Source organism: Notolabrus celidotus, chromosome 9, assembly GCF_009762535.1.
Source record: "Notolabrus celidotus isolate fNotCel1 chromosome 9, fNotCel1.pri, whole genome shotgun sequence".
Lineage (NCBI taxonomy): Eukaryota > Metazoa > Chordata > Actinopteri > Labriformes > Labridae > Notolabrus > Notolabrus celidotus.
In genome coordinates, this window is record NC_048280.1 from 13,182,868 (window position 1) to 13,196,960 (window position 14,093).

The window sequence follows — 14,093 nt, forward strand, 5'->3', positions numbered from 1 at the left end:
GCTTTAATCCAAGATTTTAGCTTCTCTGACCAGCTTTAAAATTGTATTACACCTAAATTAAATATCTTAATGATGCTTGGCACAGTTCCTGAAAAGCTGGTAGCATATTGGTTTGGTAGGGCTTTTTGAACTATATTCAGAGTAAAAGTATTACCAACAATATATTACTCAGTACGCTACTAGGTTTAACTATTAACTACAGGGAACTTGACTTTAATATTCAGGGCATAATGGGCAGCTAAATGCTTGCTACCTCTGAATTGCATCCAACTTGGCCCGAAGTAGCTCCACTGAGTTTTTTGAGTAATGAAAACAAGCTTCCCAAGTTTGATGTGACATCTTTTTAATGAAAAGTGTAGCTACAAAAGTGAGCGATACAATGACCATGTGACTAAATGATTAGACTCACACACCAACACAGATCTACTGACTGTAAACAATTGAAGGGTTTTCTTGATGTTTTTAAACTACTGTAGTCCTGGGATTACTTCTTCCGGTGGAACATGTTCTTGATGCCTTCCTCCACAGACGTTGGCTGGTGCATCATGGCCATCGGTTTGTTCTTCAGAGCCGCCTCTCTCATACTCTGGTAAACATACTCGTTCTGTTTGAACATCCTCAGCTCCATCTCCGTCTGCATACGCATCGACTGTGGAAATGTCACAAAGGGGCATCTTCAGTATTCTCACGTATAGTAGCTACACATTGAAACACAGGCCTGAGTTTTTATTATAATTTAAGGTCACTGCTTACAAAATAAAATGGCAATCTAAAGGTTAAGGTCTTATTAATGTGTGATGTAAATATGCTGCACATTTGACAGTTCAAGTTTAAAAACAATATTTAACAGTAAAAAATCTTAGTTACATCAATGTATTTTTTTGTTTTGGAGATTTTAAACCTGTAACAACTAATTTATGCTGCACTGAAACTAGATTTTAACAGTTGATGAAGTGAACTTGTTCGCAAACACTTAGCTATTTACAAATCCTGCAGAGTTATATCAGCTGTTATGTTTCTGGCTTCCTCATCGATGTCAGTCTATTTGATCTACTAGCATGGGTACTCTGTAATTGCTATTTATTTATTATCACATTTTAGCTACTATATGCACCATTATGTTTCCCTGCTTGTCACAAGTCTGCATTTTGGTCCTTGGCAGGTTAAGATTAGAGTGTTGCTGTAGCTTGTTTGCTGAAATCAGCTGCATGAGAGTAACATAAATAACCCAAAGAATAAAACTGCTGTTAAGACAGCAAAATGAAAGCTGGAGCTCACTACAAGGCTCCTTAAAGGAAGAAGAGCTGCAGATTTTGGGGGATAACTCTCTTTTGATAAGCACTTTGATGACCCCTAATATAGTCACATTATTTTTAAACCCTCATTTGATTAATTGGTGTTGTAAAATATTGATTAAGGACAGTTTAAGTCACAACCATTCAAATGTGATGATATTGACGTTTCAATTACATATAGGATAAGTTGACTGACCTGATTCCAACCTTAGTTATGTGAGCAGCTTTAGAGATTCTAAGGTGTTTACCTCCAGGTCCTTGGTGATAGGATGTGTTGGGCCATGGGTGATCATGAGAATAGCATAGGCCTTGCAGACCATTCCATGGCCAACCTCGATTTCCCCGGCCTGCCAGTGAGTCACTCCTGCTCTCATGGCAGCCATACCCAGAGCAGCATTGTTTGGGTTGTACAGTTTCCTGACAGGGGATAAGTTTCATTCATTTGAATATTTATTTACGTCTTTGTCATTTATGTGTTTTTATGCTCAGGATGTAAATCAAATCCCCCTCAGGGTAATACAGATCTCAATCATTTATCTAATATTCACACTGAAAATGACATGATGTGTGAAATGCTCACGGCTCAGTATCCCTGTACTCACAAGTATCCATCCACCATTTTGCGGGAGTATTCTGAAGCGTCGTTGAAGTACTGCAGGTAAGCTTGTACCTCACTCATTGTGCTCCAAATCCTCAGCAGGTAGATGTGAGTGTCAGCCAAAACTGGCTCTGCTTTCGCTATGCAATCCCTGCAGATTTTTACCACCTGAAGACAAACAAAAACAAGAATATAAAGACAAAAATCTTGGAAGCAGGGTAGAGATTTCTTAAGAAAAAGGAAAACAACTTTGAATTATGTGTCTTGAGAATTGGAGACACTTCCTGATTGTTGAATTGATGTTATAGGTCATTTGATACCTCATGGTAGTCACCCTTAAGTCGAGCCTGGTCCATCTTCTCCAGCATTTGATAGCAATAATCTGTTGCCTCTTTCACCTCTTCCTCTGAGGGCTAAAAAAGATGGGAGATGGTGTTTAAATTTGGGGAGTAAATCACACAGTTATTTCAATAATCAAGTATCGACACACTGGCAATGAAAACATGATGAAACATGCTCTCTCAGGTTATTTATAGAGACCATACTCCTTGTGTGGCTGTTCTCTTTCAGAAAGGTGAGTGCTTTTTTCTACTTTAGTCTATCTGAAAGGACCACTGTGTTGGATTTGGTGATATCTAGTGGTGAGGTTTGAAATTGCAACCAACAGTATTTCTCACACAACAACATTTTTTACAAGGGGATCATTATCTACCAAAACATAAATCTAGTATAAATCTTTTGTACTTTTCCTTTAAGAGGCCTACTGAAGAGGAATATACTTATAAAAATAGATCTTAGATAACATTGGTTTATTTTTTTTCCAAATCAGGCATATCCTAACAGTATCATTTTTTTGGCTCCAAAATTCAGGGATGAACTCCCTTGACAATTTTCCTGCCAATGGCCCTTATCACTTGTTATTTATAACTTTTGACACACACACATACAACCTGCTCTATCAGACACACACAAAGCAGTCTTGTAACCTTTGCCTTGAAGTAAGTACAGCGCCTCCTGCATCAAAGATCAAGATATCGAGTCACAGAGTTCAAGGCTCTTACATATCACAGTGTCCTACAATGATTGAAACCTCCAAGAGGAATAACTGGTGAATACTGAGCAGTTTGGTGTCACAGGTTGAATGTCGAATGCTATATTAGATAAGATACACATGATAATTGTCTCTGGTGAAAAGAAAAAAGCCTTTAAAGTTATCATACACTAAATAAAGTAGTACATTAGTGCCGTATCACTGATTATCACATGGGTGTGTGAATGATGGCACATACACAGAGTTATGGGACTGAATCCACTGGGAGTTATCTTTTACTTTAAATAGTCCCAGCAGCTCTGCTCCTCATGTTCCCTGCCTGCCCTTATCACTCACATTGTCAGGACTAAAAGTAGTAGCAGGGTTGGCTCTTTGTTGCCTAGTGCAGAATAAAACCATAATCTTTCATCATAAAAAGCATCATCATTAAAATAAACACAGACACACCTTGACTCCGTCCACCTCCCTCCCACCCATCTTAAGGTCATCTTTGATTCGGTTCTTGCAGTGCTCACACGTGCAGTCAAAGAAGTATTGTGATTTCAGCAGTCTTTGTCTCTCCTCTGACAAATTCAGGAAGTCCACATACGAGACTGTCAGCTCCTCTCCCTCTGAGATTTTACCCAGGGAGCGCAGCTCGATCCTAAGGAGGAGAAATTCAGTTAAATATGAGCAGGAGAGCCCTTGCTGAATTAAGCCAAGGTTTTTGGTTGATGGTAAAACCCTGTTCCATCGTCAGTTCAGTCAATCCAGGTCAGGGATTGAAGGAGTGTATATTAATAAAGATCAGTGAAATTATTTCACAGTCAGCCAAAGTTAATCTAATCGATTCTGTGAAAGTAAAACTCCCAAATATATAAATGTAATGTATTTATGTGCATGTTAAATATAGAGCAGAAGCACTTTAAATATATGTCTGCACCATTTTAATCATTTTTTAATTTAATTTTTTGTTTTGTGAACTTGAATTCGCTTTTTTTCCTTTCAACATTTAGCAAATTTTACAGAAGAGGATTAGGGCCACTGGAAAAAGAAAATTGAGGTCAAGTTTTTTTTTGAGAAAGTCAGAATTCTGACTTTTTCTCTTAATTTCTGACTTAAATCTCAGAACTCTGACTTTAGTCTCATAATAATAATTTTTTTTTTAAATTGACTTTAATTTTTTCAAATTTCTCTGGTGGCCCTATAATCTTCTTCCATAAAATGTCTTACCATAATTATCAATTTTGTAAATATTGAATTAAAATTATAGTAAAAGGCTTGAGTATGAAATAATTATGGGTGTTATTGTTAAGAAAATTGAATACTGGGATGGAAATGATGTTCTTTCTTAAGTGGTTTTGGTGTTATGTTGTGTTAGAGGTGAACTAAGTTTTGTGTGCACAGCAATCTATGTTGGCGTGATGGACTGACACACAGTAACAACACACAAAGTGAGAAAACCAACAGCACAGGAGTGAAACTCTGTGTGGACATGACGAACATGTAGACAAATATGAGAGGTTTAAAAATGAGCTACCAGCGACTGAAGACAAACCAGTACCAGCGTTTTTGTTATACTGAGAGAAGCTGAATTAATGTTAGAGCAGTCATGTTGATGTGATGTAAAAACGGCATCACATCAAGTCTACAGTTCAGACACAGCACTACTGACAGATACTTGTTTTCTACAGTGGATGGATGGGATGGACAATAACAGTTATATAAAGATGTTGTGATTATGCGTTTTAAGTCATAGCCTCAATGATGCTCTAAAAAGTAACGGTTAAAAAGGCTGGGGTTGAGGTAACGCACCTCCGTTGAGAATGAAACATAGTATTCACAGCCGATTGACTGAAAGACAAACAGGAAGCAGTTTTACACCAAATGCAACCTGACACACATGTTCACTTACAAAACATGACATCACATAAAAACACACAAAGTCTGGAAACACTGAAGATTCAAGAGTTTATTTCAGTTGAAAAATGTATGTGACTGAAGAGTGCATTTTTCTGTCATGGTGTATCTATTGAATGTTCTGAAGTGTACGTTTTGAACTTAAGATTTCACTTACTTGCCGTGGTTGAGGATCACAGTACAGTTTGGCCAGCAGTCATGATTCACAAGACACAAGTTTGGGAAAAGGCCAACTCCAACAGCCTGAAGGCCCCTCTGGTCGCTCACAGTAAAACCATTACAGTTAACCTGGAAGAAAAAGAGCAAGTATATATTTTTTATATTAGTTTTTAAAAAAACACACCTTTGTAAGCACATTTCTTTTTCGGTGCTGTCCCCCCCTCATTTCTTTTAAGGGCCATAGAATAACATGACTCTTGAGACTGAGCCTTAAATAGGCCTCAAGATAATTAACAGGGTATGAAAACAGAAAAAAAATTTTTTATCTTGAAATATCTGACAATTTTACCTCTTAAATGAATAAGACACACAAACTCACCACTCCAAAAATATGTGAGATGTCATCAATCGTGTGCTGCTTGCTGGTTCGAGGCCAGTAGTCCAGGAAGTTGTGGATGTCCACTTTGAACTCCTTCAGGTCATCCTCCTGCATGTCAGCAACATGGTCCTCCAGCTCCTCCAATGTGGTCAGCTGCATGTCAGACATCACGCTCCCCTCCTTGTCAAGGCGCCACATGATTCGAGCCGCCAAACTGACCACAAGAAAAAGAAAATGAAGGAGCAATACGGAGAGTCAGTTGTTATAAAGAAATCAGACAAGTGTTTTCTGGAGACAAATTGAATGGCACGTCTTATCATACCTATTTTAATTTTCTTCCACCTACCGGATGTTCTCGTTGGGTACTTTGCCATAAGCTTTGATGGAAGAACATTCAAGCTTGTGTTCAGCCCAGCCGGCACGCTGGCAGGTTCGGTCACAATATTGAGCAAACTTGCATTGGCCGCACCTCTGTAGCTTGTCCTGTCTGCGGAAACAGCTGTGGCAAACACGCTCCGCTAAACTGCAGAACAAAGAAAAGAAAGAGAGAAAAGAAGAAAATCTTATATCAGTAATAAATTTTGCTTTTTATTTCATGTTAACCAGTTATTATCTCCCGAGAGTGAGATTTCAATCATACCAAAGTAAGTGTCATGTATAATTTAAATTAAATATGTGCATGAATTAACGTCAGTGAAATAGAGAGATAAAGTTACAACCTTTAAGAATCCAGCTCCTTTGTGTTATTAGGATACCATCAAGAAAAAAAAAATCAGATTTTCACCTTTACCTCAGGACAGCCATTTTCCTTAAACTGTTCTCCATTACACATCTTCTCAATTAGCAGCAACAGATAATATAGTGGTGACAGCAACAATTGTGACCTCATTTAGCTACATTAAACTAGAATAACAGGTTTAGCTCATTGGGTATTTCATCTAAATCACTACCCCCAACATTGACATTCAGCTATCCCAGCTAGCAGAACTGTCGGATAAGTGACAGTTCAGCTTGAAAGGAATGTCCTTCTTTGTGATATCAGTGTACTCTAGCACAGGAGTCCCCAAAGTGTGGGTCGGGACCCCCTGGGGGGTCGTGAGACACAAATGGGGGGGGTCATGAGATGTCTTCCAGAATGTTTTTTTTCCCTTAATTATCTAAAAATAGTACATTTTACCTATTATAGTAAAAAATATCAACAAAAATAGTAGCTAAACTTGAAATAAAACCTTAAAATATAAAATGTAATGAGTTTTCTGCCTTTATTTTTGCCAGATGACTCCTAAGTTTAGGGTTAGTGAACAGTTAATAATGAAAAGCATCAGTAGCAGTAGGTTAATCCATAAAGGCACAGGAAACTCGCCACATGCTCATATAGGTAGGGTAATTTTCTGCAGACCAGCTAAATGAAGCCACATTAAATCACTTTGAGGAACAGTGGGGGTCGTCAGTTTTTTGCACCAATATTTTGGGAGTCGCAGGCTGAAAAGTTTGGGAACCCCTGCTCTTACAGATGGTATTGTTAGCATCCAACTATCACAGCTAATATTACCGTAAGCTAAGTAACAGTCAAGCTAGAAAGGAATTTTCTTCTTTATCATATCAGGTTACTCTATCAGATCACAATGTTAGCAGGTAAGTGGTTGAATGCTAACGTTAAATGTTGTCTAATGGTTGGTAATGTTATTTTGAATTGAAATATGACGCAGTGTTTTCATGACTTTTTAGTAATCATTGTCTTTTCAGGATCTGATCACTCTGGGAGCAATACAATTATAACAAATCACCCAATAACCCAGAGGTTTTGAAACACAGCAGCACCATATTATCACAGCGTTTGAGTTTCCCATCATTAATGTCACATTATAAGAAAATGGCCAATCTGTGACTATGTTAATGGGACTTTTAAAACAAAAGATGTACCATGCTTTTCACAGATCTTAAATTTAAGAAATTACGCAAAATAAATTGCACAACTCTAGATCTTCAACAGATATCCCCATGCTTAATATCTGAGCACATGCCACACCATTGAGCATCCACATACAAAATTGACATTGTTGCTGTACCTGTCAAACACAACAGCTGAGATACTTGGCTCAGAAAAGATGACATCTCCAGCCCAAAACTCCTTGGTAGCCTTCAGACCTCTCCCCTTTCCAGGTGAGTCGAATATTGCCACGCCGTCCATGGTTCAGTAGCTGCCCTGAGAAGCTGGTGAGGGGACAATCAGTGGTGAACAGACGATAGGGGACAGGAGAGTTTCAGTCCTAGAGAAACTAAATACAGAGTTAGAGGGTACTTGAGGAACTTGCAGACCAATCTGTGCCCTTTGTGTTCTTCAATGACAACTGGACATTCCACAACCAGGGCACTAAAATAGAACCCCACCTCTTGAACTGTACCAAGGGACATGGATAATGGGGTTGGTGGTGACTTGTCTCATGGTCCCCTGAGAAATAAAATGTCCTATAAGAAAATACCCATCAACACCTACAAGCTTGTTTGAAAGATATACAATTGGAGCTTGTTTTCCTTTTATCTTATCTTTTGTTCATTTTTATTTTAGGGAACACTTTTTGATAATTCTCCTTCTAACTGGTAAATGACCCCCCCCACCCCCAATCATGAATTGGTAGGGGCCTGTTCCCTGAGGGTTATTTTTGGCCCTCAGTTGCTGCTGTCTGTCATGAGTTTGTGGTGACGTCGAACAGCTGCGAGACCCTTGACAGATCTCCCTGCCTCCACCTTGTTCTGGTGCTTTCTCTTACCTACTCGCTCTTTCTCTCTTTCTGTGATTGCAACATAAGTTATGACATAACAGCACATCATTGCTGTCACATAAAAAAACACTGTTTGGGGACCTACTAAAGAGTCCCCAGAATGTAGGTTAGTCCACACAGATTTGGGTCTTGGGTCAAACAAATAATAAAATATGCTGATCCTCTGTCATGTTTTTTATCAATATGTCAATATTAATCTATGGTATCAAGAGAGGTGGAAATGGAGCTTTCCCCCACCATGCTTTCAGCTACTGAGGTCCCTGTGTATTCAGCAGTTTGCAAGCAAATATACACTACTGCCCCCTCATGGTTGGTGAAGCAAAAATCACAGTAAAAAGAGTCTCTTTTATTGAGATTTGTCAGTGAACTACCATATTACTTTTTTGGAACGCTTGTAAATCAAACTCACTTGAAAACACTTTGAAAGTTCTCTTAACAAAAAATGACATTGGAGTTATTGTTTGGACTTTCATTTGAAATGCAATGCACAACATGTAAAACACAGTGGAGCTGCTGAATTTCTGTTGTAAAAATATTACATTTCAACCAAGTACTGTATGGTTTTGAAACTTTTCTAGCTTGTTAAAAGGGACATACAGTACAATTTTTTTTTTAAAAACTCTCAAGTTTTAGGGGTGCTGGGATTCAATTTAGAGGTGCTTCAGCACCCCCCAAAATGGCTAGAAACGCATATGCCTCGCAGTATTTACAGTGCCAAGGAAAACAGGCAAAAGCCTTGAGCAGAACTAGACTCATGTTAGAAAGCCATCGGCATCAATCTAGTTGAAATGTAAATGATCCCTCCCATCCAGCGGGGAAACAAGGGAAAAAGGAAAATCATCTATAAATCTTCAGAGTGTGTTGAATGAAGGTGTTTGTGCACAAGAAAACAAGACCTAATAGAAACTATATACCTGTAGCATGGGGGGCTATTTTTCAGTTTTTCACAATTGAGTGGTTTAGACTGTGCACTATAACCACATTTTAGCAATTTACATTACACAGATTCATTATGTGGTCAGACTAGATAAACAAGTTATTTTGATTCACACAAACTCATTTGACAATCAACAGAAGCATCTGAAGGATATAGCCCGTTAGCTAGTAAGCAGCCTGTAGCTGTAGCACACTGTCATATAGTCTCTCCAAAATCCACCTTAAAAGTTGATCATTTGAACATATTTAAGGCTAATTCATGACCAAAATATTACAACGAGGAGTAGTTTTTCAGGCACATCAGATACTAAAGAAAGTCCCATATAAACAAAAAAATTTGGTTAATTTAGCATTAGGCTTGCTTGTCTAATACAGTGTACAGTCCAAGTACAATTCTGTACATAATAGTGTACTTTATTGCCATTTTATGTTGCATAGGATAGAATACCACTTGAAACTGCCCTATATTTCTATATTATCCATTATAGTAACATGTCTATGTTGAACATGAAAGGTGAAGCTTGTGACAAATAGAAAATCATCAGAGTACTTTACAGTTCCTTTCAGCTCTTTGGTTCACTTAGACCAGGGGCGTCAAACTCATTTCAATTCAGGGGCCAGATACAGCCCAAGTTGATCTGAAGTGGGCCGGACTAGTAAAATCATAACATATTGACCTATAAATAACGACAACTCTACATTTGTCCTTTTGTTTTAGTGCAAAAAATTAAAGGAATATTCTGAAAATGTTTACATTTAATGAACTATCTTTCTACAAAAACGGCTGTTGTATTTTTCGCCATGATGAGTCTTGCTGTTTACTTCAAAAGAAAGAGAGATCACAATAATGAAAATTATTAGATTGTTTTCTTTTTTAAATAGTTAACTTGAACCAGTTAAAGTTAACTATTTAGACCCCTCAGCTCCAGCATGATCAGTTTGCTTGCTGGACAGTGTTGTATGAGGGGTGTAGTGCTTGTGTTAGTAGTTAGTGGATCATCTTATAGTGCTCTAAAAAGTCTCTATGACTCTCAACCGGGTTTTGCAAACAGCAAGTAATCTATTTTCTCATTTTGAGAAAAAAAGTATTGGAAAAAAAGCGCTGTTCAGGTGCGCTCCATTAGCACTATGATTTTATGTGACCCCAGAGGACAAATTTGAATTAGTAGTTACTTTTATTGAAAAATTGCAGTGATCGTCTTCTCTGTAATTTTTCCACTTTGCAAAGTCGCCCTGCAGGCCAGATCGGAACCTCTGGCGGGCCGGTTTTGGCCTGCAGGACGCATGTTTGACACCCCTGACTTAGACTCTCATAGGCATTTAGTCAACACAAAGAGAGCAGGGTTTTTTGGGTGAAGTTCTTCTAAATTAAAACAGAGTGGACCATTTATTGATCATAGAGTAGGATATATAGTCCACAGAAAAACTGGTGTAGGCCAAAATAAAGCTAAAAGAGTGACTGTTTAAGTTTTTGTGCTGTAACTGCATGCTAACATGGACATTCTGACTTAAAGGTGGAGTAGGAGATCCTGAGAAAGCCGCAGCAGTTAGCTTGATTTTGAAAGCACACAGCCGAACAGAGCCCTCCCCCTCCATTCAGAGCAGCCTGTAGGGAGAGGGGAGGGACACGCCTCCTAACACATGAACGCGCTGTGGCAGACTCCAGCTGGAGGATGACGTCAAGATAGCTAGCTGTGGAGCGGCGAGAGATTGACTTTATTTTCATCGGAGGAAAAACACGTCTATCTCCCATGTAAGTAAACCGCTTATATTACCACATTAAAAATTATGTAATTAGTTAGAATGCACAGCATAGCCTGCATGTTAGCTTTATGTGTGTTTGTTTTGTATCATCTGAAATACAGCTAGAGCAAGTTGTTGCTGCCGGGCTAATAACTCCGGCTAGCCATGTTTATTTTGATTTAGCATGTCATGATGTTTAGTTACTAGACGGCTACAGTGCCTATATATTTATTAGCGTTCACCATTGTTGACAGTCTTCATTTTCGTGTTGGAACTACAACATATTGACTGTTTTTGTGCTTGTTAGAGCTCTCATGATGACTTCTGATTACGATCCTGAGCCAAGCACCTCAGGTCGGAGAGGACGAGACCGGGGTCGAGTGCAAGGCAGAGCCATACGAGCGAGAGGGAGAGCAACGACCGGGGACGAGCTCCAGATCCTGGGGACAGCAACAGAAAGTTCCGCCATGCTGCACTGACAGGTTGTTGTCTGGCAGCATGGAGCACTTGGTGCAGGTCATAGAGGAGTAATACCTTGTTGCTGTATCTGGAAAATCCGTGACCCTTCCACATGGACAGTATAAAGGTTTCAGTGGAGAGTGAATGAAACTATGACATGATTACATACAATACTTGTATGGTGACCCTTTAGTTCCCTTGTATATATTTTATCTTCATGTAAAAAAATACTTGAGTGTGCTGTGTATACATTTGTTAAATAAATCTTTAAATGTACACTGGCCTTCTCTCTTCAAATCACAAAATAATTTAAATCCATATCAAGTCACATACAACATTATAAACAAATAATTGCAATATCAAAGAGTTGTTTTACATTTACTTTTATTAGAAAATGTATTTATTACAGAAATAAAAATAATGGCTGTTGAAGGTAAACATGTTGGCGTGGATCATCCGGCCTCCTTGTTCTCTTCTTTGGCATCCCCCCAGTTGCGGTCAGCTTTCTGTGCAGGATTGTGCTCTGGAGGTCTGTGATGTACTTGTAGTCCTTATCCACCTTCATTGTGTACAGGCTCCACTTTTTGACTTCTTGTTAAATATTGTGCAATACCTGACATAGAAGAAAGAATCAGAAGTTTAGTCAAAGGTTATCATTATCTTACAGCACTGTGCATTTGATTTCGATCATAATAACCCTTTCTTCAGCCCCGTATGTAAACAGTTATTTCTTCTAGCCATTCAAGGAGTTGACACCACTATCACTAGTGTGTGCTTAGTGCCTACTGCAGTGTGTATTGTGCACATATGGTACATATACTGTATTTCTTATTGATATCTTGAATACTATCTAATATTTTCAGAGTAAGTGATGTCAAAATGTGCTCTCTCCCTCTTTGGAGAGGAAGACTGTGCCCACAGATTATTAATACAATTATTCTGTGTATTTGATTCCTCGTTGAACACTTTTATTCATGCTTTCCTTCACCAAACCAAGCTTTTAGAGAAGCAGCTAACATTCACAGGATTTTTTATCAGCCAAAATTTTTGTCTCTCATCTCTTTAGTCTGTATGGTGTGGTCTCAGATTGCGATTTAGCATGCAGATCACGTGAAGTGAAAGAGAATGGTTTGGATTTTATTTTGTGCGGACATTAAAAAAAACCTTCTGCGTACGTAAATCAAAAATAGCTCATAATAAAAAAGAGAGCAGTATTTATACCTCCACGCAAGCAGTGGTCAAAGCAACGTTCATGTTCATGGAGTTCTTATCGGGCCTGAAACTCACCGGTCAGAGGGGGACTCCGAACACATGAAACAGCTGGGGTGGAGGCCTCTGCGTCCCGTGTTTTAACGGTGTGGACGTCGATGTTTCCTTCTCGTAGCTATGAAAACACAGACAAGACGGCATTTAGACTTAGTACAACACCCCATTCATGCTGATAAAGAGCAACCGAAGAGCTACCAGCTAACAGACTGTATACAGGTCTCTATAAAGAGCTAGCAGCTAACGGACTGTGTACAGGTCTCTATAAACAGAGCTACAAGCTAACAGACTGTATACTGGTCTCTATAAAGAGCTGCAAGCTAACAGACTGTGTACAGGTCTCTATAAACAGAGCTACCAGCTAACAGGCTGTATACAGGTCTCTATAAACAGAGCTACAAGCTAACAGACTGTGTACAGGTCTCTATAAACAGAGCTACAAGCCGTTAGCCGGCCGCTAGCATTAGCCGAAGTTATCGCTAGCTGTCTCATAGATGAACTAAACCATGAACACAAAGACAAATGAAATGACATGATTACCTGTCCAGTAGAAAATCAGCAACCATGGCGTCGCTTTAGAGACCCTTCAAATCCTTCAGCCGTCGCAGAAATGCATCCCGAATATTGACTCGTGTTTGTATCTTCATCCAGTGTTTTTAAGTCGTCTCCTTTTCCATCACAGTCTTCCTCTTCTTGCTCTGTTTAGCGGCAGAACTTGAGGGCAGAACTTGAGCTAAAACGTTGGTTACTCTCTCTCTGACATGTTTATCAGATGTTCTGCGTTAGTGAACAGCCTGTTGATGACGATCTCAGTCAAGTCACGCGCACTCCTGTAAACAGGAGGTGTGTCTTTCGGCAGGTCACAGGTCATCCGGCCGGTCAGCCAATCATTGCGCTCGGTGGCGAATGAATGATTGGACGAACTTATTGCAGTCTAGCTGCTGACACAGACAACTGAGATTTCTCATCTCAGTGTTAGATCACTTTGTGTATTACTCCCTATCGATGTATACATCGCTTTTTGCTCGTGATTGAGAAAAATGCATCAAAATAACATGTCCTACTCCACCTTTAAAGCAACATTATCCAAGAGTTATTCAAGGTTTTGAGTAAAAGCCAGTCTGAGATTTGATCTTGTGAAGCGACAACTCAATGTATTCCGTGATTGCCTCTGCTATGTTGTCCATACTAAACAGCACCACATGAAAAACAGTGACAGAAGATGTCTGTAGTGAGTAAGAAGTAGCCTACTGTTCTTCACGCCCTGTTACCATCAAATTACTTTATAACTGTTACTTCAAGGTGAACTAGTTTCAGATTGCTAATTCAATATGCAAGTGTTGTATCTACACTGTTGTGCCTCCACCAAGTGGCCAATGTCAGTTAGTTTAATGCAACTAAATTAATTGAATGTTCCTACAGCATGGATGAAACCCTAAAGTATTATGACTGACCCTGTAACAGCAACTATAAGAGGCTTTACCTTTAAAATGTATCATGACCACTGATACCAGACAAAGTTTCA

The 14,093-nt window shown here is 39.0% G+C and overlaps 1 protein-coding gene across 2 annotated transcripts; it reads right to left on the reverse strand.

Annotated features, from left to right (window-relative positions):
- Positions 1–326: 326 nt before the first annotated feature.
- On the reverse strand, positions 327–8,330 carry smyd1b (SET and MYND domain containing 1b). Of its 2 annotated transcripts, XM_034691809.1 has the most exons (10): positions 8,153–8,330; positions 7,451–7,595; positions 5,728–5,904; positions 5,382–5,595; positions 5,001–5,131; positions 3,392–3,587; positions 2,214–2,306; positions 1,898–2,061; positions 1,544–1,712; positions 327–649 (listed from the first exon to the last, which is right to left on the reverse strand). In XM_034691809.1, the coding sequence occupies exons 2-10, from the start codon at positions 7,570–7,572 to the stop codon at positions 485–487; spliced, it is 1,431 nt and encodes a 476-aa protein (XP_034547700.1). In that variant the 5' UTR covers positions 7,573–7,595; positions 8,153–8,330; the 3' UTR covers positions 327–484. The 2 variants fall into 2 exon arrangements, with proteins under 2 accessions (XP_034547700.1, XP_034547697.1); XM_034691806.1 differs by lacking the exon at positions 8,153–8,330 and having other exon boundaries at positions 7,451–7,886.
- Between the last annotated feature and the right edge of the window lie 5,763 nt (positions 8,331–14,093).

Coding starts and splice junctions, on each gene's coding strand:
- smyd1b (XM_034691809.1), bottom strand. CDS start 7,572: ATGGACGGCGTGGCAATATTCGACTCACCTGGAAAGGGGAGAGGTCTG. Junction 5,596..5,727: donor GTACCCAACGAGAACATCCG/GTAGGTGGAAGA, acceptor TCTTGTGGTCAG/TTTGGCGGCTCGAATCATGT. Junction 650..1,543: donor CTATCACCAAGGACCTGGAG/GTAAACACCTTA, acceptor ACATTTCCACAG/TCGATGCGTATGCAGACGGA.